We start from the raw sequence: 27,856 nt of genomic DNA, 5'->3' as shown, positions 1-27,856 counted from the left end.
GCACAGGAGAAACACTAATCGCGGAGTCCCAGCAGGGCTCAGCTTTAATTACCCATGAGATGTTAATCTGCTGGAGGGTCTCAAGTGCTCCTTTCTCAGAACCTTCCTTTTCCTTTCCCTTCTGCTGCTCTGCCGTTCCCCTGACGGATGCCTCCCAACTCCTCACAGCCTCTCCAGGCAATTTGTTCTGAGCAAGACCACAAGTGAAATTCCTAGCTCAGAAAAGCTTCTGTGCACAGCAGCAGAGGCAGAGAAACCCAGCCGTGTTGCAGCTTTCTTGGAGGTCAGTCTGTATTTGGAGGCAGCAGGAGGATGGAGGTTGTCTTCTCCATCTGCGGGAGTCTCTGCCTGGGCTTCCTCCTGCTGTTACTGGAGCACACAGGTCTCAGGTTAGACAGGCCCAGCTGAAGGAAAGAGGAGTCCTTGTGCTTGGATTCGTTGGTGGCAGTGTCGCCTCCTCTGCCCAAAGCTGGCTGTGGTGCTTTGGGAACCTGCTGGATCCAATCCTTCACGCTTGATGAGCAGCCAAGCCTGGAAGAAGTAAGGGATATGCTTGGAAAGAACAGCTGAAGTTCTGGGAGATCCTGGAGAAGGCCAGAAACAGTCCCAGCGAGGCCAGCCCTTCCCTGCTGGGCCGGCCCTGGTAGTAGAGGCCAGCACAGCGATACCAGCTGCAAGGGTGCAGCAGCTGCAGGAGGAAAGCAGGGGCAACCTGAGCTGCATGGAAGAAAGACTGCGTTCCCCGATGGCTCTGCTGATGGGCAGCCTGTCAGGCTGCATGCTGCCCGCACGCACTTCTTCCTAGGGTGTCTGTCCTCGATGAGCACCTTGGGACATCAGGAAAGGGGCAGTTTCTTTACTTGTTCCTCGGGACAGATTGTTTTGGTTCTTTGAAACCTCCTTGGGTGCATTCTGGGTTCGTAAAACCCAGCCACCAGAAAGGTTCTGAAGTCAGAAACCCTTGAGTCCCCCTTTTACAGCTCCCAGGTTTGCCAGCGCTGCTGGGAGAACGCTTCTCTCCCTTCAAAGCCCCGACATGATCCTCCTCCTTCCCCAGCACAGCCCTTCAGAGCAGGACCTTTGCCAGCCACCCTCCTCTTCCACCAGCACCGAGAGGGGGAAGAATGCCTGGAAGAAGCTGCTGTGATGGATGCAGCAAGTACTGGGAGAGACAGTTTGTCCCTGGTTTGGGAAGGGAGGAGGTGGGTTGCTCAGGGTGGGACGTGGGTGGGGGCGAGTCAGAGACAGCAGAGGGCAAAGGACCACATGCACTGAGATGCAGCAGCAGCTTCTTTGCTGGAGACATTGTCAGCCACGAGCCCAGAAGCCGCCCTGCCTCTGTGCCTGGGATTTCCTCGGCTGTACTCTGTCTCTCCGGCTGAGGAATCATCCTTGTCAATTTTCTGTGAGGTTTTTGCATCTCCCTCCCAGCCGGGAATGTGTGGGGCTGAGCTCGCAGATGGATTTGCTCCCTATCAGCATCTCCTGGCCGATAAACGGTGATCTGAACGTGCAAACGAGGCCTGGTCCCCTCAAGGAAGCTCTCCTGGGCTGAGGAGAAGCCCTTCCTACTGGGACTTGTGGTCTCGTCTCTCCTGATCTGCTCCTGCTTGCCAGTTCCCAGGTCATGGCGTGCAGGTGCGAGCAATCCCCGAGGCAGAGTTTGGTCACATCTGCTCTGGCATTTGGAAAGGAGCCAGGTTCCCACTGCAAGGCCAGGGATGGGGCAGGCAGCATGTGTCCACAGAGCAGGTGGCATGAGAAGAAGCGATCCCAGCTCTGCTCTCGGAGGGGGGTGCCTGAGCCTGGAGAGCGGAGGGAACTGAGCAGCACTGCCCCGCTCTGCCTCATGGGCATAAGAGACCAGCTGCAGGTTAGGGAGCTTTCAATAGCCTCTGGGCTTCTTGATTTAAAAGCCTACATTTCTCTCTGTTCCTAGAGAGAGCTAAAGCATACAGCAAGGGAAGAGACACTGAGATGTTGGTTCCTTGCTCAGCTTAAGCTTGAAGACTGGCAATGCACGGATGGAAATGTCCCGCATGTGGTTTTCTTGCTCAGCGTGCATGGGCTGACCCCCAGACCACCTGGGTTTCTAAGGCAGACCTGGAAGCAGCTGACCGCTGGGGCAAGGAACCCGCGAGCCAGGGACATGCACGCAGCAGGGACTACTGTAGCGGTCAGAGAGGCTCCAGAGGCAGGACCGGCTGGTGCCTGCCTCCCACGGAGAGGCTGCTCGCTCCTCTTTGGCAGGGACAGGCACCCTGGAGCACACAGTCCTGCACAGCTTCCCGCTCTGAGCCCTGCAGCAAACACAGCCCCCATGTTTGCCACATTGGAGAACTCTCCCGAAAAGCAAAGTAACCCCCCTCTTCCCCTCCAGGACCCCTCCCAGCTTGGAGGCTGTGCCCCCCCCCCCTTAAATTTGGCAGAGACAAACAGCTGCAGTCCTGATGGTGCTTTTGCTGCCATCAGCTGCTGCTGCCTGGGCTCTTCCCAGCTCCTGCAGACCCTGAGTTTCTGGTAGGTGCTGTATATTTCTTTCCCCTTTTCTAGTTTATTCTCAAGAGTAGATGTGCTGGAATCCAGAAACTGCTCTGGTTTCTAGGTCGCTCTGTTGCTGTATGTTTGTGGTGGGGGTTCCTTGACGTATCTGTTGTTGCAGGCTGTTGTTGCAGGCTGAAAAGGCTCAGCAGGGAGGGCTGCGTGCTTTGGGGTGGGGGGTGACTCTGTGCTGTGACTGCCCAGCACCCTGGGGGACTGTGGGTGCAAGGGAGCAGGTTCGAAGCTTGGAGACCCTGCTGGGGACAAAACTCACTCTGGGGATGTCACAGCATGTGTGTTTGCAGCCTATTTCACAATGTGATTGAAAAGCAGGTTGTATTAATGGCTGCATCAGCCTAGTTCACCTGAGGTTGGGTGCAGGAGGGTAGAGTCAGAGCCTGCCTGCCCCAGGGTCTCCTGCCTGCCCCCAGGACCCACGCTGGTCCTCAGAGTGGGCACGTCCCTGGGCTGCTTGCCCTGAATTGCCTTTCCCTGTTTGCAAGCTGGCCCAGCAGCAGATGGGCTCGATTTGCACAGAGCAGGAGGCTGCAGTTACCCCGGGGAGGGCAGCCAAAAGGAGCCTGCAAGGAGAGGAGCAAAGGCCCTCTTCTTGCTGCAGCTCTTTTATCCTCAGCCTCTGGAAGTGGGGCAGCTCTCCTCAGGCACCAGGGACCTTTCCTGCTGGGGCTGTCTGCCTTCATCCCGCCTATTTATAGCGGCCGTCTTGGCAGCCGCAACTTCCATTAACAAGCAGGATCTGAAGCTGCCCGGCAGCCACGAGCGCTGAGCCGTGGTGGCCCTGATCAACCTGCCCTTTGGGACAGGGAGGGGAAGACAGAGCAACACACTGGTCCCTCCGAGGGCTTCGATGTGATGGGTGCTAAGGGCACCGCTGTACAGCTAGAGCCACCTCCGCGGGGCTGCCGGGGAAGCTGGGCAGAGGGGGGATGCGGGAGAGGAAGGCTGGCACTGCCTTTCCCCTGCAAGAGGGAGCTGGAAATTAAGGGGGTCTCTGGGATCAGCAGTTTGATCCCTTTCCATTTCCTGGACTGCATCACCCTAAATGTGGCAGGAAACCCCCAGCTGGCCTCAGACACCCCCAGGACCACCCGGGGTCTCATGCATGTTTTGGTCCCATGGATTAATGACAATTAGTTTGTTTTCTAGCTGTTTTTTTTTTCTTTCGTCCACACCCCATCCAGGCAGGGCTCATTGTTTCAGGGCTCCCAACAGTGTCTCAGCAGGGATCAGAGAGGCTGGGGGCACCAGCGGGTCTAGGCAAGGAGCCCTCTTGCCCACCCCATTGCAAGGGGGCTTGTGAGGATGGGAGGGAGCTGGTATTTGCGAGGCAACGTGGTCAGACGCCTGTCATCAAAACACTCTCAATTAACAAACCCCCTTTGGAAGCTGTGTGGCCAAAGGGTTTTCATACTGGCTGCGTCTTGCAAAAGAGAAAAGCCTCCCAGAAGAGCCTGGGAAGATTTTGCTCTTCCTTGAGAGAGCAACAACAAAGAGTTGAGCTGTTGCGTTGCCTGGGTCTCCTGCAGTTTCTATAATGATGGAGACAGGCACCTGATTAACTCTGAGATCCTGTGCTCTGTGCCCAGGGGACTCTGCATCCCAGCCGGAGCTGGAACAGGGCTTCTTTTGTCTCATCACCTGGATGGTGATGGGGTTGCCACCTTGGGGTGGGGAGCAGAGGGGCTGCAGTGCCTCGGGGGCTCTGCATGATCTGGCTTTGTGTGACCTGCCAGAGAGGAGACCCCCTTGGCAGCTGGGGGCTGTATTGTCCCCACTTGACCAGGAGCTGCATGACCCAGGAGTGGCAGCGAGGCCCCCAGGCTTGGGGACAAGCCTGACTGTGACAGTTATTCCTCTAGGCAGGGGCAGGGACAGGGGGCCAACAGGGCTGAGGATGGTGGTCCTAAACCCTCACCAACAGCCCTACTGCAAGGATCCGGCTGCCCAAGAGATGAGCAACAGCCTTGGAGGCTTTCCAGGCTCCCAGCAAAGCCAAGGTCATCTCAGGCAGGTTGAGAGACCCTTGGCCAAATGCTCTCCTTGTGCCCCTGTAAGTCAGGACCTGGCCTGGGCCAGGGAAGAGCGGTGCCAGGCTGGGCAGGCTGCTAGCCTGGGGCTCTGGGGCCACAGCCCCAGCCTGGGAAAGCCCAGGGGGCAGGGAGAGGCTGCAGCGTTTCCTCAGTGGGACGGTGAGGCTCTGGGTAATTAGAGACGAGGGAGCACGACTTCAAAGTGGGGCAGGGTGCAGTCACCATAGGGGCAGTGAAGCCCTTCTCCTTCCTTGTGTGGCCCCTGCCTGCCCACAGCCTTTTAATGAGGGTGGCAGCTATGTGCTGTTTAATCGGCACCTTAAATGTTCCTGACGGCAAATACCGCCTCGGGCACCAGCGCAGGGGCCCCATGCAACAGCCACCCTTTGGGAACAGCCGGGAGCTGAGACTGGACCCTTTTGATATTTCTAAGGCCCGCCAAAAACTTGCGTCCTGTTCCGCGGTTAGACGTGCCCTGGCCCGGTTTGTAGGCAACCTCCAGTTCTTTTGCCGAGTGCTCTTCCCTTGCCGGCTGCAGGCGGCTGGGGCTTGCTGGGGAGCCTTACAGGGAGGACAGCATCCAACTCAAGCGTCCCTGCTCTGCAGGACACGTCCACTACGGGCAGCCTCCTCCAACCCACAGCTCAGGGGAGGGCATCAGCAAGAAAAAAGGTGGAAGGATTAACAACTCATTTGGCTCTTTTCTGTATTGGGCTCTCAAACCACTTTGGTAAACAATTAAGCCATGCAATGCCAGAAGGGAAGATGTGCACTGCCGCCCCTGCAGCCAGCTCTGGGGTAGAAGAGGGGCTGTTTAGCAGTCCACTGAAGCAGTGCTCAGAACAAAATCTTATGAGACTGAAATCATCAGGGAATTGCAGGTGGCTGCAAACCCTTTTTCCCACTCAAAGAGGTTTCAGCGGTGGCAGAGCAGGGTTTCAGTGGTGTTACTCCCGAGAGGCAGGACCTGTTTGAAACGGGTGCAGGACTAAGAACAGCAGCTGAATCAGCACCTGCTGCACCTCCAGGGCTCTCCTGAGAAGCCTCTCCTAAGCAGTGACCTGCCTTCTCCCAGATAGCATGAGCGTACTTTGCTGCTGCAGCAGCTCGGGGCAACATCTCATTGCTGGGAGGATGTAATGTCCCTCTAAGGCTCTGAAGAAAAGTGCAAATTGATTTTTCTCCTAGTCTTCAGTGCAGGGCAAAAGGAGAATCTGATCAGGACACAGAAATAGGCTATAACCTAATTACCCATAATTGCTTCCAGTCTCCTGCATTTGCTTCTTTGTTTAAAAACTCAGGACAGGAGGATGTACTCATTAAACTCCTATTACTTGGAAGAAAAGATCCTGGCTTTGGAGTGGCAGCTGCCAGGGACAGTGCTGGGGGGACAGGTTTGTACTTTGCACGCTCTTTTCTGCTCCCTTGATTCCCCAACACCCCCACACATGGCAGAGGCTGGGGACAAGGATGGACTCTGAGGGAAATGCATCTCCTACCCTCCAAGTAGGAGTGAGGTGTTACAGCATCAGCAAAAGCAATGTACCTATAGGATGATTATGTTGGCCTAGGTGAGACAGGAGCAAGGCCTGGTCCTGTTTGTGAATCCTGCACAACTTCCTCTCTTCTTCTAAACAAGCAAAAAGCTGCAGGTAATAACTTCCCACCAATAGCTGGTATAACTAGTGAGCTACCGGGGGCCTTCAGCTTGTGCTGGAAATACACTGCCAAGGGGACGCATGTGTTTGCCGTTGTCTTTGTGGCTGGAACAACAAATGCATGTGTACACTGTGCCATCCAGATGTGAGCAAGAGCCTGGCTGGGCAGTGCAAGGGACAGAGGGACTGCTGTCACAGAGACCCTGGGCCAGCACGGGAGATGTTTAAAGAGGACCAGTGACCGTTTCAGAAGCGCTGCCCTGTGCATCAAGAAAGCATGTGGTGTGCAAGGAGAGACAAGCAGGCGGGATGCCCCGTCCCCCCCAGCCCCTAAAGCCAGGGCCCAGGCCGGGCGCAGGGAAGGGCTCTGCCAGCGTACAGCAACGCGCCGGGAGCGGGACGCGAACCCGCGTCCTCCGAGCGCCAGGTCCTCCCGCACCCCGCGGCGCTTCCCGCTGCGCATGCGCCGCGCGCAAAGACGGCGCCCCCTGCCGGGGCGCCCGCATCTAGGCCCGGCCCGCTGGTGGGGGACCGGTGCGGAGCCGAACTCCGCTCCCCGGGGAGCAGCGCCGCCTGCGCATTGGTTCCGGGCGCCGCTGGGGTCCGCGCCCCCTCCGTGGGTGCTGGGCTCACCCCCCCGTGTCAGCACCGGATGTTTCCTACCCGCCCGCAGCTTTATTCGAATGCAAGAGGCAGTGGTTGTTTTATTCCAAAGGCTTTACAACAAAGTTGTCTTTATTCTTTCTGGATGTGACATTCGGGTTTGCCATGAGCGCGTCTGTGCTCAGATTGGCGGTGTGTGAACGTTTAGTCAGAGCACGTCTACACAGGGAAAAACAAAAGCAGGAGACTTTTTATAACCTGGCTGTGTCTCATCTCTGTTAAAGAAACCCTGTTACCCATCCAAACAGCATTACATCACGGTCCCTCGCACAGCAGATGCTGCTGAGCAGACAGGCTCTATGAAAGAATCTTAAAAACAAAAACTTCCAGGCATTTTTCATATCAAATTTTTCCCCAGTTTTGCTGGGAAGGAGCATTACGGCTCAAAGTGTGTCCTCTCCTAGACCTCCCATCTCCCCTTGCACCCCTCCCCTTCTCCCAGTTACTAACCCACTGAATTACAACGCATCAAGGATATTGTCGATTTTGGTGACCAGGTCCTGGCGCTTGTTGGAATGCATCTTGTCGTTCTCGATGTACGTGTCCTTCTTGAGCTTGCCCGCTACCAGCCGCTCGGCCTCAACAGAGGACTTCAGAACGAGCTCCTTGACTTGGCTGTCAAGCTTCTGAATCTCACTCACCTGAGAGGGGTGAGAAAACAAAGGGAATATTAGAGGAGTCAAAAACCATCCCTACGTTGAAGCTGGGCCAAAAGACACTATCAGGGGTACGAAGGAACATTTTCTGTCCCTGAATATCACCTCCTGAACTGCCACCTCTCTATCCTCATGTTATGAGGAAAAATTTGTGAATGGGTAATTAAGCAGTGCAGAAAAAGGGGCTCCAAGAAACCAGGAGCTGTATTAGCAGGAGACAGGTGCAATGACTGTTAAATAGTGTTACTGATGGATTTTGAAAGGCTTTCAACTAAATCACAACTGTGATAGCTGGAAGCTGTGTCCTTCTTGCAGTGAATGCAATGGTGTGTGAGGAAACAGGAGGGCTGCTGTCCATAACGACAGATCTTCTCCTCAAGTTAATAACGGAGTAAGCCAAGTGGCTGTCAGTTGAATGGACCCTGGAGATTAAAATGTCCCCGACTTGGGGTTAGGTAGCTGTTCCAGGCAGGTGTTGAAACATAGTGGAAGGGGGAGAGGACAGAGGGCAGTCTCATTGCATCATGGCTTTCTACATGATACACCAAAATCCTCCCCTGAGGAGCATCGCATTACCAGAACTGTCAGCACCAAATTCACATGTGCAAGAAGGTAAGAGATTAGGGAGAAGATTTTGGTTTGGCTGGTGTCATTAGTGGAGTCAGAACAGATAATGGGTCGATAGTTCCCATTTTTGCCTAAATGTGTCACTGCCGTGAGCTCAATGACAAGCTTCAGGACTGTTACAAAAATGTACCCACGCAGCTGGTTTAAGGGGTGTTTCAGAACCAGCACAAGCAGCTGGTGCTTGTGCACCAACAGCACTTAGAGGGCTGCATAACCAAGATTACAGCAGAGAGGAAAAACGGATCTTCATACCTTCTGGCAAAAATAAATCAGTTTTTGGACTAAAAAGATACTAAACCACAGAAACTAAACCACAAATTAAAACTGACCTAGAACGCTTGATAGAGCCAAGAGAAACAGAGCTTAAAAAAAAAGAAAGAAAGACTACATTTCTTACTTTATCACATAAGTCAGAGCCTTCTGTCTTCAGTTTAGACTGCAGAGAGGCTATTTCATTCGTCAGGGCCTTGTGCTCTGTCTCCAAAGATTTTTTGCCGCTGTTCAGGGTGGAGATGTCCCGTGACTGCTTGTACTTATTCACTGCTTCATCAAAGTGACGATACAGCCCAAGTCTCTTATTTACCAAAGTAAGCACTTGCTCTGTGATGCAAGCAACCTTCATCCTAGCTTCAGCAGCTGGATCCTGCAAGAGGAGAGAATGGAAGATCAAGACAATCACATCCTTGGTCCGCTTCAAGCCATGCTCACAATCTGGCACTATTAGGGCCATTAGGGAAACTACTCCCTTTGCAATTAAGTAGTCAACTGACAGCAATGAAGTGAATGATACAAGCATCCTGTTCAAGAACTGACTAGGGCAAGTGCCTTTTAGCACTCAGCCTAGCCTAGCAAATAGTTTTTTAAAAAAGAAAAATCACACACAAGGAAAAACATCGGAGACGGAGGATTGCAGACAGACTCTAGAGGCTCTGCTTCTCAAGGATGGATTTATTCCAGAAAGCAAAACTCAGATTAGCCTTAACTCACCAACTCAAACCCTGCAGAGGACTATCAATGCTCAGGTATCATAGAAACAGGGCTCTATTCAAGCCTCTAAATGGATACCTAATCAGCAGGAACATTCAGTGAGGAAAATAACTGGCAAAAAAAATCTCCAGCTACTGGCTGAGGAAGCTACTCATGCTCCCAAAGGGCTCTTCATCATACAGCACCTTAGTGATGGAGAAATCCAGCCTCACGTAGACGATCACAGTAAAGAACAAGATGTAAAAGGCTCCAACTACCAACAGAGGCTCCTGCAGCATCAAGATTTTGTTGAAGGTGTAATGAACCTGGAAGAGAACATTGAGACACTGAGCAGTGACCCATGTTACTATGGGAGAAAACTCTCTCTGGCAGCAGTGGAACTGACCGTGTGATCCAGGAGGTACTTATTTCAGGAACCTGACGTGGACATTTTGACCATGCTGATGCATACGAGGCCCAGCTGGTCGGGCAAGCCATGCAAACAGAGGCCACACTCACCACGATGTCTTGAATGTGTTGCTCCACCAGGTTGCTCTTGTGTGCCACGATAACCGGGCGTCCAAAAGTGTCTAGATACGTGTAATGAAGCTCATCCGAAGCGCGATTGATTTCATAGGGGCTGTCCACATGGATATTCCTATCGATAAAGCCAGACAGTCCCGCGTGACTCCACGCTGTTTGAGATGATGTAATTCAAGACCTGGCTGGTCAACTGTGGCCTCTAGCACAAAGCCCATTATGCGTTTAAACAATGCTAACAGGAAACAAAGTTGTGTTCCGAGGTTTCCTCTATGTGCACAGCCAGTGGTTTTGTTTCACCGTCCTCAGGCCATTAGAGCAGGCAGGAGAATTGCCATCAACACAGGATCTTCCACAGTAACAAGTCAGGAAAAATGACACTTACTTGGCACCTTCTGGCAAGACGATCTTGACAGTCAGAGAGTCCGTAACTTGCTCGTCAAAAACATGGTCAACAAACCTCATTTTCAGGGCATACTGATCACCTAGAAGAGGGCAAACCAGAGAGAGGTTACGCTTCCTGGAAGAACGAGAGAGAACCTCAAACTGCAGCTCTTAACAGAAGCAAGAGCAGAACTGGATATGGATACATCACACAGCAGGGGGCACTAGCTGACTCAATTATATTTTAATCAGATGTCTATAAAATCCTGAAGCACGCACAGAAAAGCGGGATGGATTTGCATATTCTAGAAACAATAGCTAGCAACTGTTGTTGCTAAGGTGCAGCGTAAGGTGGCTTTGAGCCCTTTACTGTACCGCAACCACCCTTAAACACAAAAGAAAAGGTTTCTTACTCCCTTCCCCCGTGCCACCCACCAAGGTTGTAGAGGTATTCGTAGCTTGGCAGGTTATAGCCAATGATGTAATGAGTCTTCCATCCCCCAAAGAGCGGGAAGCGGGGCCGGATCTCCATCTCCACAGAGTCGTCTAGGACAAGGAGGTGGCTGGTGGAGATGTTTCCAATTTCATCTCGGTAATACACATCCTGAGCAGCAGCTGGGAGAATAGTCTGCATGGAGAGAAGCAATACTCAGTGCATCAGCTAGGAGTCATTTCCAGTGGAACTGGCAAAACCAGTAACAGCTGTTAAGCACCAAGAACAGCATTCCCAGGTGAGAGACCACAAAACGGCCATTCAGTTACACTGAGTGGTAAAACTGTGCTATTATAAGCAATCAGCCACAGAAATGACTGCCAGTGCTCAAGTCACTCGGCCTCTAAGTGAATGTGGGAATCCAGCACTTTCTCCAGCCCAGTTTCAAATACCCCAAACAGCAAGGGATCTCATCACATCCATCAGGACAGCAATTCCCTTTTCACTTCAGCCCACTGCTCCTAACTCGCTGAGCTTGCCGCTTTGCGCTCAGCAAAAAAAGATTTCTGCCACCTTAGAGAATTACAACAATCAATCCTGGAAGCTTCAAGCAGCGAGAAAGGTTTCAGTTGAGATGAAAACACAAAATACCTTTTGCATCTGGCTAGCAGAGCTACAGCTTTAACTCTCCAAGTGCTTCATGATCAAGGAATGAATGGGTGGCTTTCTAATTAATACTGTTCCAACGTGACGAGATTATAACAGAGAGGGCAACTGGGAAAATAAGACAGTGGGGACAGAATGAAGGACCCTTGTACAGTAGAAAGAGGGAAGTAGAGCTGTCAGCACAGAGGATTAAGGGTTTTAGAGGGTCCCTGACATCGGAGGGGTGGGAGTCTGGAGAGACACTACGTGACCTGATCTGTGCAGTTTATGGGGCCAACAGATGCAATAAGGCATGTGACCTCCTACTACCTGTACCTCCTCCCGTACCTCCATAAGCTATTCCTATCTGGTATGGGCCTTCTCTGCAAACATTTCAGTGCTTGAACATTCCCATGTTACTTGGGTATGGCCACTAGAGGCAAAGAATAACTGGACTTTTATCTGGGGATACAAGAAGAGCGGGAAGCCACAGTAAAGACAAATGGCACAAAATGTCAACCTTGAAAGACTTGACAGACGAGATCCCACTGTCTGGCTGTCTCTGGTAGTCGTATCTGGAGAAGGGCCCTTTCAGCACTGCTCCCGTATGCTTTAAATCAACCGTCTCTTCAACCGCAATGTTCCCCCAGTGAGAAACCTCGATGACTCGGGTCATACTGGTGATGGTCAGGAATGGGCTGTTATTTTCATAGTGCACCTTCAGGGTGTCCTAACAAGGAGAAAAGATGATCGATTAGCCCCAAACTAAGGAGTAAGTCTCCTCCTCAATTATCTGTCTCCATGTCCCACAGAGAACAGGCTCTGAAGAAGGGTGAAGTTGTCTACAGGGAAGGCTTTGCTACAGACTCTTGGTTAACAGGAAAGAGTCACCCCAGCCCAGTTCACACTGGGCAGTAGGCACCACCCACGGTCACAAGCAAACACCCTGCACCACTGGCAGAGTCATAACGGTGAGGGGGACTAGAGACACAGTCTCTTGACCACTGGGGCTGCACTAGCAGAATCCCCCACTGCAAATATATCCCTGCCTGAACCATGCACGAACTGGCTGGGTTTATTCCACGCGCTCCAAGCTGCAGTCAGTGACTGTACTAGGAGCACCTTCTCGGAGCACGCGCTCCTACTCTGCACACAGCCTAATCTGGGCTCGATCTGTGATCATTATACCAAAGCCCCCACTTCCCATTCTCCAGCCTCTGAGATGCAGGTCCCGTGTTTACAAGATGCTTGCGGCAGAGCGGCAAGCCGCAGCCTCTTTGCATAGGTATTTACCTGGCTGTATGGAGGGATGTCCTTGAAGGGGCCATATTCAATCATGTCTTCTGTGCGAGAAGGGTTGCCCAGCTTGGTGTAGCTCTCCACGTTCCTAGAGGCCAGTTTGACCCGGGTCGTTTGGGTCTTGGTGAAGTATGGTGAGTAGAAATAGTGATTTCCTTCAAAGACTACAAACTGTTTCTCACTTTGGGTAATGTGGGTGGGGTACGGCTGCAGGACATGCGTGAAAACCATTTCAACAGATACACGGACCTTGGCTCCTGGTGCCAAAGGAGATGGCAGCTTCACAGAGAAGAATTTTCCACTGGAAGGGAGAAGAGCAGCTAAGTCATAAATGTCAGATCTCCCCTGAGAGAGCAAGCAAATCCAACCCCTGTGACATCCACTGTGGATGGCAGCCCTTCTGGGATTCTGTATCACAAACATGGTGCGTGACTGGGCCCCTGTTGCATTCGCTCCTCAGAGACCTACAGATTTCTTGTCCTAGAGGGTGTGCTTGCCCTGGACTGGGGAAGCAGGATGGGAGAAATGGAGGGTAAGCAGTGTTCAGGCACAATTACCCTCTTTGGTTTGCAGGGCCACTTCGGTCCCATTCTGGAAGGGGAATGGTTCTGCATCTATAAAGCACGCTTCAGCATGGCCTTTTCATTCTTTTCTAGGTGAAAATAATGATCTGAATGGGAGGAAGCACGTGCAAGTGTCCAGAAGGCAAATCACAAACGTCTTAAGCACGTGTTCCCACAAAGTCTGTTTCTTCTCAGTTCAGCATCACCTTTTCACCCACAGGATCCAAAACTAAGGTACGGTCAGAAAATCAGCAGGGTTTTAGACTGCAATACTAAAGAAAGGAATGAGTTTTCACCACACTCACTTTAAAAATGTCTCAGCTCTCATGTGTCACAAAGCATCTGCCTGCCCAATCTTAAGACAAGCGTACAATATCCCAAGCTTGGCAGGCAAAGCATCAAGAGAAAGGTAGCATCCTCTCTCCCTGCAGCAGGCAACAGGCCCGTGCTGGGCTGCAGTATCCAACCCACTGTGGTATTCCCTGCATTAGACACAAGAGCACTGCTCGGGGGAGATGGCCAAAGAGCATTTATAATCGCTCTATAATTACCAGTGCAGATTGTCTGAGGTCCCAAAAGGGAGCGACGGGGAAGGGCGCGACTGTAGCTGTAATGCGCATCTTACCCGATGCCTTTTAATAAAGGAACAGGGCATTATTTAAGGAAATAAGGCAGGAAAGATCTGGGGGGAAGCTAGGACCCTGGGAACTGCCCCTTTCAGCAAGGGAGACTGAGCACAGCTGAACCCCCTGAAGGCAGCATTTGAGAGAGACACTCTGTCTATTATAAGGCTCTTCCCTCACTAGCAGTCTTGGGTGCAGGTGAGAAACAGGTATATGCTGCTTATGTCTGTCCAGTGTTTGGCTCAACGCAGAGACCTAAAATCAGGTGCATGATCTCTTAGGGAACGAGCATCTAAGGGAGAGAAATGACTTCTAGTGGGGCCTCCTGGGCTGTAGGAATGGGGCTGCCTGGCCCTGCAGCACTGCAGGGTGCAGTATGAGTGCAGTGCGGGTCCCTCCAAGAACAGAGGACTCCAGAGACCTCCAGGTATGCCAGGCTGCGGTTATGTTTCTGCTCCACTCCAAGGAAGATGGTGCAACGCGGATGCAGAAGATCCAGGCGTTGACCCTCAGAGGGTGACACTCACCTTTTGCCTTTCACTTTGGTCTCTCTCACTTCCAAGGTGTTCTCCTCCTCTTCCTCACCCTTCACCTGTTCCGAAACAACAGACTGGTCAGTGCGCTGCTGTTTGAAAAAACTAACGTGACTGGGGCGCTCCATACATCTCCCAACGCCCTTCTGTGGGGACGCACCCTCAGTAAGTACTAGCTGATGGACAACTATTTGAATTGTAAATACAACCCTTTAATGATTTCTTTTTCCATTAATGCAAATGGCCATTTGGACAACGTGCAAGATCTGATAGGGAAGGGGCTCTGGAAAAGCCTGCCGAGCCTTCCTCAGCCTGCCTCCCAAGCCAGCACGGCCACTATCGTATGTGCCAGTGCGAATCTCGGTCAGCCTTCTTGATTCCTCTCGCTTTCCCGTTTTCTACCGTGACCGGGGCACGAGCGGGCCCCGGGAACCTGCCCCGGCCAGCAGGCAAGGAGGACGCTGGCGCCAACACCTCTGCGGCCAGAGGGAACCCCTTGCGCTCAAGGCTTTGGAGGGGAAGAGGCTGGCAAGTCCTCTGGGCCCGCTAGCCGGGGCAGCCTGCGCCCGGCTGCTCGCAGTCCCCGCTGCAGGGCAGCGGTCGGCAGCGCCGTCCGGGCCGCCCCGTCCGCGCCCGGTGCTCGGCGCTGCGCCGACGTGTCCCCGCGGGCGGGCGGGCGGGCGGCGGGACCCGGGGGCGCGCGGCGCGGCGCCGACGTGTCTCTAAGCGCGGCGCAGCCGGCGGCGCCCCGCCGGGCCGGCGCTGCGCTGCGCTGACGTGTCCGTAACGGGACACCGGGCGGGCGGCGGGACCCGGGGGCGCCCCGCCGCCTTCTCCACCCCCCCCCACCCCCACCGCGCTCACCTGCACGCCCAGGTAGGCCAGGTGGGGCTCCAGGCCGGGCTCCAGCGCCAGCAGGAAGGCGGAGGCGGCGGTGCCCCCCGCCGCGTTGGCCAGCCCGATCTCGGCCGAGACCTTGGCCAGGTGCGTGCTGAGGTCCACGGTGCGCCGCACCTCCTCGGCCAGCAGGTCGGCGGCGGCGGCCCGCGCGGCCGCCAGGCACAGGAGCAGGCGGCACAGCAGCCCCGCCATGGCCGACACAGGGCGCGCGGGGAGGGCACAAGATGGCGGCGCCCGCGCTGCGCGGGGAGGGCACAAGATGGCGGCGCCCAGCGGCTGGGGAGGCGGTGCATGATGGCGGCGCCCGGCGGCGCCTGAGGGCCCCTGCGGAGTAGGCGGCCGCGCGAGTGCCTGAGTGGAAAGCCAAGCGGCCAAGGCGTGGGGTGGGGGGGCTGAGCCCCTCGAGGCGGCAGCGTCACGCGTGGGGAGCGAGGGGCTCTGTGGCGGGCCCGACCCCCGCAGCAGGACGCAGCCCCCGTCCCTTCACCGGGATGCTGGGGCTCCCCTCACGCGTGGCCTTCCCGCCTCGTGGCGCTCCCACGCGTGCCTAGAGCCGGGTTTCAAAATCACGACAGGGCCTGGGGGGGTGTTACCACATAACTTGGGGTGCTCCGTATTTGCCTTTGGTTTCTGCGCACTCGGGGTGTTCGTGCGTTTTCTTGTCGCCTTCTGCCGCCGCGCAAACCAGAAGCTTTGTTTTCTCCTCGTTTTTCGCCAAGGCTGTTTCTCACCGGGGGCTCCAGGAGCTTCAAAAGGACAAAAGCTTCAAGCCTGGCCCTGCCGTTTGACGGCCCGAGAGAAGGTCTCCGGCACGGCCTGCAGGACGGACGGCTCTGCAGCGGCGGGGACGAGGCAGCCACGGGGACGAGGCAGCCACGTGCCCGAGACAGGCCGGGCCCGGAGCCACCGGCGAGGGTTTGGCCCCGGGCTGAAAAACACTGATAATAAATATCTAAATGATGCCAGAGCAGAAACGCTGCTGGCAGCCAAGGTGGGGTAACTGACCCTGAACTGACTTAGAGTTGGAGAAAGGAAAATGTTAGTGGTTTAACACGTGACAGTGGGGAGAAGGCGATTGATGCTTTATTCCCAAATAAAGCGGTTAAAAGCAAGAAACGGATGTTGCCTGCCTTGACTGCTGGAGCAGGGCTTTAGCCTGGGATAACAGGCTTTTTATGTTTGCATAATGCGATCCAGGGCTGGACCCTTCTTTAATATCTTAATATGAGTCACCAAAGTAATTCTCTGGATTGGGCTGAGATTGCCAAGTATTGGAAGGGGATTTCCTAAATGTTGTAAGGTTCGGATCTGGAGTCACACTATCCCTAGGCCATGGCTAAATAAAAGAGGACGTTTCCTGGCGTGTTAGGTTCAAATCAGCATCACCTCTTAACTAGCCTGTGCCCCAGTCCCCCAATTCCTGCCATGGAAGTTTGCTTCACAAATGACTTCCTTTTCCCTTTGATTTATTTAGGCGCTGGATGTGCGACTCTGGCAGCCAGCCCTGCCAGCGAGTCCTAGCGCAAGGGGGCAGTTTTGTCGCTGTGTTTCGGGCGACCTCAGGGCGCTCTTCCAGCAGCGCAGCAGGAGATGGGCTCCAGGATGGGTGTCCAGCTCCTCAGCCTCGTGCTTCCACCTAGGGAAACGTTCCCGGTCCCTCCGTTCTCCAGGAAAAGCGCGTTTATCTTGGCCCCGTTCTCCAAAGAGCCGGGGTTGGGACCGTGAGAGCTGGGTAGGTAGGTGAGGGGAAAAACAACTGTGAAACACGGGTGGCTGAGCAAAACTGCTGGCTCTGATTGAAGGTTGGCGAGCAACGCTGCATCTGGGGACTCCCGCCGGTTTTCTGCCTGGCTTGTTTTTTACTGTGGAAAGCTCCTCCGCTAAGAGCGGCTGTCACTGCCCTTCCTTCAACCCCAGCCTCTGTGTCACAGGGAGTAAATGAACTCCAGGCTGCGGCTCTAGCAACACACGCAGCTCCAGCTTTTACTTCCCCTCCAGCCAATTCCTCCTGGCAAAGGGAGGAAAAGAAATAAATGCACATTCCCCTTGCGTCTGGAGATAATTGGGCTTCGGTCTTTACAGCCAGGGTTAAAGGTGGCTCTCTGATGGGTTCAACCCAGAAGCTGGATCTCAGCTCGCTGGGGAACATGAGGCTTCAACGTGTGACCTGTCCCAGGCTCTGGCGAGCTCCGAATCAGGCTGTTACGCACTAACCCTTTGTTCAGCTCCATTTCTAATTGCGATAATTGAGTCATACTGAGGCTGTGCAGTGCCTGCTCCAAGATTTCAGCCCTACCACGTAGTCTAAATTTATGTGTAGGCTGAAAAGCTGTTGCCTTTAGGATTCTTGCTCCAAGGGTGAATTTGGCTCTGCAGGCCCATCTCACTGCTGCCCTGTGCGTTACGTAGGTATTTCAGCTTGCGCAGAGCAGGTATAAAACGCTGTCAGACTGCTGTTACTCTTTGCATGGGTTCAGTTACCGTGCTCACAGAAAGCATCATAAAAACGGGCCCCTGGCTGCATTTACTGGTTACGTCTGCAAATAGCTCACGCCGCGTTCGAGCAGGAAGGGAGAGGCTGGTTTTAAACACGAGAAGTAACGCAAGGGCCCCTTGCCAGATGCTGCGTTGTAATTGCTCCAGGCTGTGGTGCGTGCGCGGCTCCGGTGTCCTCGGCCTCCCCAGACCTGCCCGGATCCTGCCCTCTCGCCCCGGGGCGCCTGCGAGCGGCGGGAGCCGCCGCCGACGTGCTGCTGAAGGGCTCGGCGGGAGGCCGGCCGCGTGTGCCCGCTGCCTGGGGACAGCGTCGCCCAAAGGCCGGGGCCGGCTGCCGGCTCGCCCTTAGCACGAGGCTGTTTGCATCGGTGGCGTCGGGGCTGCGAGGCCGTGCCGCCCCGGCCTGCTCCCCAAGGGCTGCATGGGAAGCAGGATTAAACCTTGGCGATGCCTGTCCCGCCAAGCCCGTCTGTAATCCAAAGCAGCAAGGTGAGCTGAGACGTCCAGAGCCACCGACTTTTCTTATATATATATATAGTTTTTTTCCCCAAATTCCTTCTTTTGCTGGACATGATCCTCAACAGCAGTAACACCTCCATCACCGGTGGAGACACCGTGCGGCCGGGATGGAGCCGTGCCAGCGCAGCCGTTCGCCGGGGCTGAGGAACGAGAGCAGCCCTGATAAACGCCTCTGGCAGGATGGTCCATGGCAGAACGGCACCCAAGGAAAAAAAAAAAACGTGCTTTTCTGCTTTTGGAGGGCTCATGCCAAACTCGGAGCTGTGGGATCTTTAAGAGCAATTTATCCTCAAGGAGGAAAGGGGGGGAAGTCGTTCTCCTTAAGGAGCAGGTCGCCTGCGGCCGCGGGAGCACGCTGAAGTCTGTAGCAGCAGGGAACAGGATTGATCTCGGTGTGATCCTCATAACAGCAAGGAGGTGACACCAGGAAAATATAAGGACTGGGATGTTTTGCTTTCTGAGGAGCCCAGATCAGGAGTAGGAGATGTTAAATAGGTCTGTGCATGGGCTCAGACAGCGCAAGCCATCCTAGCAACACCCGAGCTGGCAGATGCAGCTTTCACGCAAATCTAACCACGAGCTTGAAAAACTTGCAGGCATGTGGCTGCCAAGATGACTGGGGGGCGGGGGGGGGGAAGAGAAAAAAAAAAAGTGCTTTGGATTTGATTGTTGTTTCACTGTTTAACGCTGTGCGTGTAAAAGCGAGGCAGCCTTCTGGAGCTGTCAGTGGGAGGCAGGCGGCACTCACTTCCCGTCATCAGCCCTGGACCATCGAGGCTTTGAAATCCCGTGCCACGGGAGCGCGGATAAGATCTGGCTGACTGACAGCAGAGTTTATTTGGCCAGGAGGGTCAGACCCTCGAAAAGCAGCTGGAAAAAAACAAAACACAACAGAAAGAAGCCTTCTAGTTTCATTACTTTTACGACCTCATTTTTCAGCTAGTCAGCACAACTCACGCTGAGCCTCTGCCAAGCAAAACACGCCGTAATCCTTGGTTTGGGCTCGCCTGTGATTGCAAGGGGAGCGGTGGGCCTGAGGGGGTCTGGTTTGGGCTCCGCTGCTGCTCTTTGTTCGTCTGCCTCGGAAACGTGTCCTGCCATCACACGGGGACGGCGTCGAAGGGGCACCGTCAGCTTGAGCGGCGCTCCTCTGCGGTTTCCTCAAGCTGCTTAGGAATCTGCAACAGAGTCTCCTTTACAATGTTCACCTTTCTTTAAAATCACTGCTTCCTGGGTTTAAAAAAAAAACACCTTTTTTTTTTTTTTTCTACCCCATCGTAGGACGTGAGACTCGGAAAAACTGCTGGAGGGAAACTGGCTGTGCGCAGAAAGTGGAGAAGCTGATTGCAGAAAGCGTTGCGAAGGACGGGAAAACCTGCTGGAGGAAAACGTCAGGGCGTCCGTTAGTCTTGGAAGGGGGCGAGACAATTCATCACTAAAAAAAAGTGCTTTTAACCCTGTTTCTGAAGCTTACTAGAAATGTAATTGGAAATAGCAGTAGACACGCATTGGGTGACCACTAATGGAAGAAATCTGTTGACGCATGTACGGTTTTAACGCCGAGCCTGATGCAGAGTGCGGGTGCATTGCCCCCACGAGGAGCCCTGCTTTGGTTTGGGTGGGTTTGGATTTTGTTACAGGATCAGAGCAGATTTTGGACAGAGGGAACTGAGCTGGTTTAACTATGTCAGAAAATTGTGGTGTGGTTGGGGCTGCTAGTCGAGTGTTTCCAAGCGTAGGCAGGACCTGGGTGCAACATCCGTCAAACCACCTGTAAAGCATAATCTGGCCCTTCCGCGTTACATCCTGGCTTGAAAAACGTCTTTGGCAGATGGGTGTCTGCAAAGCGGGGAGAGGCATGAGGAGGACAGGATGCTAATCTTGGTTTAAAAAGACAAATGCTACCTGTTACGGAGCACCAGCGGACAGGGAGGTCACGGTCCTTCCAGCTCTGGAGGAGGGAGCTGAGGATGCGAAGGGGATGTCTTGGCTATGCCCGTGTTTGGCACCAAAACGCCAAGACAAATGCAGTGAAAGAGCAATTGATGGAAACCCAAGGCAACCGATGGAAACCTTGGATGGAAATCCAAGGTAGGAGCACGCCTCTGGCTGGCGCCGAGCTCCCGGACGCGAGCGAGGAGCGCGGGGTCCCGGCTGGCGTCTGCGGGCAGTGGTGCCTGAAGCAGGGGCCCTGCTGCTGGGCTGCCCGTCCTGCCCGGCCCGAGGTGGGCGATGGAGCTAACTCCTAGCTCAGTGGGGTGGTGAAGAGCCCTGCAGTGCCCCCACCGTGCAGCGTCCCCCATGCTGCAGTGTCCTTCCCACCCACTCCCACCCTGCAGCGTCCCCCACCCTGCGGTGCCCCCCCGTATCTCCCCACCCTGCGGAGTGCCCCCGTGTCCCCCCAGGCTGCAGTGTCCTCCCCACCCACCCCTACCCTGCAGCGTCCCCCCACCCTGCAGTGCACCCCTGTGTCCTCCCAGGCTGCAGTGCCTCCCATGCTGCAGTGTCCTGCCACCCTGCGGTGCCCCCCATGTCCCCCCACCCTGTGGTGCATCTCTGTGACCCCCCCAGGCTGCAGTGCCCCCCCACCCTGCAGTGCCCCTCATGTCCCCCCACGCTGCACTGTCCCCCCCACCCTGCAGTGTCCCCCCACCCTGCCGTGCCCCCCGTGCCCCCCCCCCCAGGCTGCAGTGCCCCCCACCCTGCAGTGTCCCCCCACCCTGCCGTGCCCCCCGTGTTCCCCCCCCCCGGCTGCCGTGCCGCCGCGGCGCCGCACGCCGCCGCCAGGGGGCGCCCAGGCGCCCTCCCCGCCCGGGAGCGGCGCGGCGGCGTAGCGTTGCGTTGCGCGGCCCGTTGGCGAATAGCGCGCGCTGCGCTGTTGGCGCAAGGCGCTGCGGGCCCGGCGGGGCAAGGGCCGCAGGCGCCGCGTTATCAGCAAGGGCGAATTCACGGGAGGGCGCAGGGTCCCCCCCCCGCCTCCTCTCCCCAGCAGGAAACGCGGGGGCCGCCGTGGGGTCCCTGGCTGGCTCCCCGGCTGTTTCCTTTGCCTTGGAAAGGAAAGCACTTGCTGCTGTATTTACCAGGGAAGCCCATTGTGCATGCGGAGTGTGTTGAACGGGAGCGTTACGGCCCCAGTTTTGCAGGATCTGCCGTGGACAGCGTGGGAAGTTGAGGATCCTGCTAATAACAGGGAGTCGTTCGCTGATCGGCAGCTCTTGCTGTGTCTTGTGCTTCCTTCCGGAGCCTTATGACTCTATGGTGCTTGCTGTGAAATAATGCAGGTTTCCCGCCTGGCTACCAAACAGCATCAGTCAATTCTGGAATCCGCGGATGGGGATTTCACTGGACTGTGCTCTGCAAAGTGCCAGCCATGACTTATTTCTCTAGCAAAGACAGCCCCTGTACTCCTGCCAGGGTGAATTAAAGCCTCTGACCTGAGCCTAGCTGTTGGTGGACCTAAGGGTGTGTGTGTGTGTACACACCAGTTTATGGTGGCCCCGCAGCAGAGACAATCTGCTTGTGCCCTGCCAGATGGTTGGTGGTGATTCCCGGGGGGCCAGCAGGCTGTGTGATGTGTGACCCAAGCCGAGGAGCGTTAACCCCATGTGAGCAGCAGCAGTCTGCGCCAATGAATGCAGTCACTCTTTCCTGATACGAAAAGCACTGCTGGCCAGGGAAAAACTTGAGGATAAAAGATCATTTCTTCTTTCTCCTTTCTCTCCTGGCAGGTATTAGGATCTTCATGTGCAACTCTCCTACCTGCTTGCCAAGAAATGCCTGATGTGGTGTTTGCATTGCTTTTCTCTGAGAGACAGGTATCAGGCAGTGAGTGGATCCAGTCTAACAGAACGGATGCCCAGCAGTGGAGCATGTAACCCTGCACAGGTCGCCTAGAAAGCAGGCTGGAAGACAGAAGGGCCCTGCCTTAGCTGGTACCCTGTGCCCCAGCAGGCCACCCCAGCTCTGTTGTTGGGGTGACCCTGGCGCCTGCAGCAGTTTGGCAGAGGGCAGGAGTGCAGATCAGGCAGAGTGCATGTTCCTCAGCTTGGTGTTGCTGTGATGTAGATGGGATATTGCATCTTTCATAGCCTGACTGCTCTCAGATTTGCTGAGGACTTCACTGGGGGAAACAAATCCAGAGATCCTGTTCATCTAAACAAAGGAAGAGTCGCTGATTTCTATTTGCCAGAAATTCAGGCAGGGATCTGAAACCGGTCCTGAGCGCTAGAACAGAGTAATTGAAGCTTTAACACCCACCTATAACCATTTCAGTTTTAGGCAATTGTCCTTTGTGGGGCATACCTTCAATTTGGTGGCTCGGGGATTTGCAAGCACTGAGTCATAACTCCCTGGGGTCAACAATACAGCTGCTGAGGCAGCAGGCATTGAAAAGTGTTGTCCAAGATAAAGCAGAGCAAACCTCACTGCCCACACACCCTTATCGTTCAAGGCTGAGTATCTTTGCCACCCTCTTCAAAAACACTCGTACAAAATTATACTGGCTTCTCATGGTTGCCATTGATACAGAATTTACTCCTGCTTTTAGAGCAGACAAGAGGGGATTGCGAAAATCTGTGACTTGAAAGAGTTGAGGCAGATAGATCTGAAGCCAATATGCAGCGCCCCACGGCAGCAATACAGCTTCCTTCTGCTTGCACAGAGATAGCTGGGGTTTGAGGAGTGAATCGCGCTGCTGCATGTGTCTGTCTCCTTGCCAGGGAGGGTCCCAGAAGAGCTGCTTGGGCCTCTCCACACATAGCCCCTGGCCCTTCGCATACAGGATCAACCTGCAGGTCCTGGAGAGTATGCGTGTGGCCGGTTTGGTTCCCACCCATGGAGAGCTACCCCTCTCCAACCTGCTTTTGAAACACCTTTTGGCATTGACTCACTGCTAAGGAAGAAGCAACATGCGAGTCACCTGTCCCATAAAACATCCCACTGGCAGTGGTCATGTAGCACCAGGCACCTGTCCCATGACACTTTCTGGGTAAAACAACAGCGTGACATGTCCACCTAACCCACAAAACCATCTGGTTGCCGTGCTCACATGGCCGAGCCACCCCATCGCACAACACCCCGTACAGGCGAGCGGCGTGACACAACCCATGTGTCCCGCAGGCTATTCCAGACACCACTGGCCACCAGCCTGTCCCTGGCCCCATGACTTCGAGCCCGCTAGTGTCATGAGCTGGGAGGTCTCAGGCACCAGCCATCCACTGTTAAGGCTTCACAGCCTGGTTAGTAACAAACCACTTGCAGAACCCACTGCTTTGGTAACATGCTGTTGCAACAAAAACTTGGTTCCAGAAGAAAGCCCAGTTCTCCAAAAGGCCTGTGTATCTCTGTGCTGCCTGTGTGCATTTCTCTCTGTATCTATTTTTGTAGGATTCCTATGGTTAAAAACCTTTCAGAAGTGTCAGTATTTAGAGGGACTTAGATGTGACAAAGTAACTGACTCACTCTGGCCTCAGGGAAGTTACTTCATCCCCTGGATCATCTTCTCCACTTGCGTACTGAGAACAATCATATGAAATTATCCGGCATACCTCCAACGCAGTTGTAAAAATTAATTATCTGGTATTTAGCACCAGCTGTAAAAGTGGGAAGCTGTTGCTGTTGTCGGAGAACTTCTGGTGCCAGGGAAGCTGGCTGGGAGTCCTGCCGGGGACTCAGGTGTGATGGTCACACTTTTGTGTGACAGCCTCTTGGGATGAGAGTCATAAATAGGATTGAGGCACATCTCTGCCCCGAGTCCAAAATCCTGACCATCAAAGCACCCCTTTGCCTTGCGACATCTGAATTTTCTAAGGGCTTTGGCTTCCACCAATGCAGGTTCCAGGTAACTACAGTGATGCCAAATGGATAAGCACAAAGCCATGCGGTGGCCATCTGGCACCGTTCCCCAGCAAGATATGTTTGTTTCTGTGGCCTGTCTTACCAGCACTTGTCTAAAGGGAAGTCCCCTCCGCTCAACATATTGTCCTGTGACCAGAATCCCTCCATGTAGGTGGCCATGATTCAAGGGCAGACCAAGGGAGGCACTTGGACCCTCATGTCTCAGGGGGCGAGCTGGTCATCAAAGGGAAGGTGCCGGTATTATCTCCTCCTCGTAACAAAGGGATCAAAACTCTGCAGTGTTTTTGTGACTCTTGTTATTAAGCAGGGGAAAGCTCTGAAACCTCTTGGAGTCCTAAACCCTTTCCTTTCAGTGCCCGCGCCTCCTGTGTCTGGTATGACGGGACGTCTCAGAGTCAGGCTTTGCAACACTGCAGGTAAGCCCCCAAGCCTCATGGATCTCAGACTTCAATGTCTGTGTTTATACACTTTATCAGTGGTTTGGTTTTGAGATGTATTTCCAGCAATGTATTTTATCAATGAGTATAGAGGCTAGTAATCCCTTGCAATCTGTGCCCTGTTCTCTACCCATCAGCAGAAGCATGGATCAGAGACCTGCCATGAGCTAAAGGGATTACAATTGCTTCCTATGGTTGGTGTCTGGTGATCAAGTCTTGTCCAGAGCCAGCTTTTTATTTTCATGTATTGCTGCTGCTGTAACACTTAGAAATCAACTGAGGATTGCAAAGGTGAAAGCATTAGTAGATTAATGGAGTGGTATTTGTACTGCAAGCAGGAATTAGAGACGAGGGCAGGCAAAAGACTCTTGCCAGTGGAAATGCACAGGTGGTCATGCAATAGCAGAAGATTTTTAATGTACAAAATGCCAGCAGAGGCAGAGTGAACCTGCTTTAGACAAGAGTAAATCAAAGAGTGACAAAGCTTGGAATACAAAAGCAAGATATTGTATGTTTGCTGCATCTTAGTTCCTCTTTTTTATTTCAGTAAGTTAAATCATTATAATGATAATTTGAGGAAGCTGGTCTGGAAAGGCAGAGGTGGTAGAGGAAAGCATTGCAAAGCTAGTTGCGAGAGCACAGCAAGGATCACAGGACAGACAGTTTTCACTGAGCAGTTATTGTCACGATGGGCTGGTGCTCAATTTCCCAGGCTCCACAGGCAAGGAAAGATCCTGGGGATGTGTCCAACGAGGAGGGGGAAGGCCTGCTGAATAAGTATCAGAGGAATGAGCAGGGCTCACTCCAAGCTTTTAATGTCACAGATGGCCAGAGGTGGAGTGGCTGTGTGTCCATGGGAAGGTGGTGAGCGCATTATGAATGCAGGCACTTTTGGGAAAGTCACATGTTCACAGCTAATGTCTACGGTTTGCAGCTACTACAGCTAAGCTTCCGTGCAGGTTTTCTGCGTAGACCTCTCTGCAAGCCCTCCCATTAGCAACCAGCGGGTGTTCTTGTGTCCATGCTATTTCTATTCACAGTGTCTTTTTAGGGACTAGAAAGGGAGGGCCCATTTCGGTCAAAGGACAAGGGAAGAGATGGTATAAGGCATATCATGTTTTATTGTTTCTAATTGGATCAGAAAGATTGGTAAATAGAGATGATTTGTCACAAAGAGAACAAGATCAAAGCTGGAGATATTCTTACTTCCTGGTTTAGAGGGATGGGTGCGTGAAGTATGTTGAGGTTGCTACACTGGTAAATGTCTGAAGACTGATCGCTATAAAATCAGGGACCCACTCACTCGTGTCCCTCAGAGCGAGAGAACTAATTTCTTCAGAGTGATGTTAGTGATTGGGAACAACTGGCATTGAGTTTCAAACTGATCCATTTTTAAGAGGTTTCATTGGGTTTTGCTATTATGAAGGGGTCAGATGAGAAACGCTGTTTTCTTCGCAGGCTACTGACGCTAAGCTGTGCTGTCCAGCTGGGCTGGGCTGCTCAGTGCACAGCGTTCCGGTTTCTTCCAGGCCCTGGGTTCCTTCTGGTGGGAAGGTGTGCATGTGTATGTCCGTATGGCCAGGCAGAAACACAACAGCCTCCACTCAGTACATCCGTTTACCACTTTCTTACCATTGTCTTTTCCCTTTCATTCTGCCACTGTGAACGTCAGTGTGAGCTGTGCCAAAAGACGGGAGACCTACATGGATAGCAAGGACCTCTCTGCTGACATCGGTCCTCCTGAGCGCCAGGATTCATATGTACTTCCAGGCAGGCAGGATCTTGCCTCGTCAGTCTGAGGACATGCAGCATTTCCAGAGAGGATCAGAAACTCATCATGAGCAATTAGTCCATGACACCGCTGTTGATCATGCTAGCAAGTGACACAGGAGCTTGGTGTGAGGTTATTCTCAGGATAATAAAAATATGTAATAGATGTAGGTTTTACGCTACACTGGTGCCAGGATCGCTCGGTGGTAGAGAAGAAGGAAGAACTTTCACCCATGGTTTTTGATTGGCTTTCATATCATGTAAAAAGAAAGGAAAAAGGAAGCTTTCAGGAAAGAGAGCAGAGGAACACTGTAACTCACCATTAATGTCTGCTCCTAACAGCCCAGCATGTGGGGGGTCTCCTGCTAAGGGAACTATGCAGACCGGGGCAACCAAGTGCTCTGCCCCACCTGCTGTTGGCATGTCCACGTGTCCAGGGCCTGCAGTCCTGGGGCTGAGCTGAGAGGATATTTTCCTTCTCATCTAAAGAAGACATGCATCTTTGCGAGGGTTTTCTCCATCATTTCACCAAGCAAGGCTTTTCCTCTTTTGTTAGGTCCTTGTTTTAATTGATAACAGGTTCTTTTGCAGCTCTCTGCATTTAATGGAGCACCTTAAAAGCATTAACAAAGTAGATGTCATGGGCTCCCCTGTCTTGTGAGGAGAGTGCCACAGTCCTGCAAATATAGAAATTAGAAAGCAGTAATAAACTTGCCAGCATCACAGGAGGAGAACCCAGCAGCCCTGGCTCCCACTTGCCTTCTGTTAGTCTGCATTTCCACCACAACCTAAACCAGTCTAAGGAGCAATGACGGTGTCCTGCCTCACCCACGCCTTCCCTTGCTTCAGCTGCAGCCTGCATGAAGCCAGTTCAGTGCACTAAGCTGGCAGAGAAATTATCTTGTGCTCCTTTTCGTGTTAGTTGTCTGCAGATTTAATGCTGAAGTGACTCAGCGCAGGGTCAGACGAGAGCCGGCGCTGGCATAAGGAAGGGAGAGCGTGAACGTGTGTACTTGAATTTGGGCTGGGCTGTCCTTTGGAGCCGAGGTGGTTTTCACAGCAGTCAGTGTGGAGGCTTCCCTTGACAACAGAGACTCCAAATCGGGCTCAGTCCCCTACGCCACTGCTGTCGGACTTTAGTTCTAAAGTAGGACACTGTAAATAGCATGCCCCGTGTTCTCTGTGATGGATAGTGAAGGGATTCAAACCAGGCCCAACAGATTATAAGGATTTTAATAGTACATTTGCTGTGCTCTGCGATCATAATTCTGTTGATCTCAAACCGCTTTGCAAGCATTAATGAATCAAACCTTGCAGCGTCTTTCTGGGGTAAGCATTACTGTTTCCAGGTTACGCACGGGCAAATTGTGTTACCAATGCAGAGAAGGCAAGCAATTTGCCTAACGTTACGTGGCAGATTGTCTCAGGACAAAATAAAGACCAAAGAGGAAAGAAAAAGCACTCTGTTACCAAGCTAAAAGTCCTGCCTGGTGTATACTGTTCAGAAGCAATTTCCTTTTTTAATGAAGCTATAAGTGGCTTCATTACTTTTGCCTCTTCAACGAGCTCTAAAAATACTTTTTTCCTTGGTTGCTTTAGTCTTTGCGTTCCCAAGCTTATGGGCCAACTACAGCTACAATAATCATGTGACGTGGATGAACACAACAGAATATTCAAGTAAGCGCTGAATAATACA

General features: G+C 53.3%; 1 protein-coding gene across 1 annotated transcript; it reads right to left on the bottom strand.

Annotated features, from left to right (window-relative positions):
- Positions 1-6,936: 6,936 nt before the first annotated feature.
- RPN1 (ribophorin I) lies at positions 6,937-15,802 on the bottom strand. The gene is made up of 11 exons (XM_068906713.1): positions 15,047-15,802; positions 14,177-14,241; positions 12,458-12,764; positions 11,685-11,894; positions 10,522-10,714; positions 10,088-10,187; positions 9,682-9,820; positions 9,369-9,488; positions 8,594-8,839; positions 7,364-7,554; positions 6,937-7,072 (listed from the first exon to the last, which is right to left on the bottom strand). The coding sequence occupies exons 1-10, from the start codon at positions 15,272-15,274 to the stop codon at positions 7,372-7,374; spliced, it is 1,791 nt and encodes a 596-aa protein (XP_068762814.1). The 5' UTR covers positions 15,275-15,802; the 3' UTR covers positions 6,937-7,072; positions 7,364-7,371.
- Between the last annotated feature and the right edge of the window lie 12,054 nt (positions 15,803-27,856).

This window comes from Struthio camelus, chromosome 14 (assembly GCF_040807025.1).
Source record: "Struthio camelus isolate bStrCam1 chromosome 14, bStrCam1.hap1, whole genome shotgun sequence".
NCBI classification, from domain to species: Eukaryota; Metazoa; Chordata; class Aves; order Struthioniformes; family Struthionidae; genus Struthio; species Struthio camelus.
The sequence above is the reverse complement of the archived record's forward strand: the minus strand, read 5'-3'. Positions and strand labels throughout refer to the sequence as shown.

Excerpts from the sequence above, each read along its gene's own strand:
- RPN1 (XM_068906713.1), bottom strand. The coding sequence starts at position 15,274 with ATGGCGGGGCTGCTGTGCCGCCTGCTCCTGTGCCTGGCGGCCGCGCGG. Across the intron at positions 10,715-11,684 it reads CGTCTGTCAAGTCTTTCAAG|ACTATTCTCCCAGCTGCTGC; the intron begins GTTGACATTTTG and ends CTCTCCATGCAG. Across the intron at positions 9,821-10,087 it reads GTCTTGCCAGAAGGTGCCAA|GAATATCCATGTGGACAGCC; the intron begins GTAAGTGTCATT and ends CTTTATCGATAG.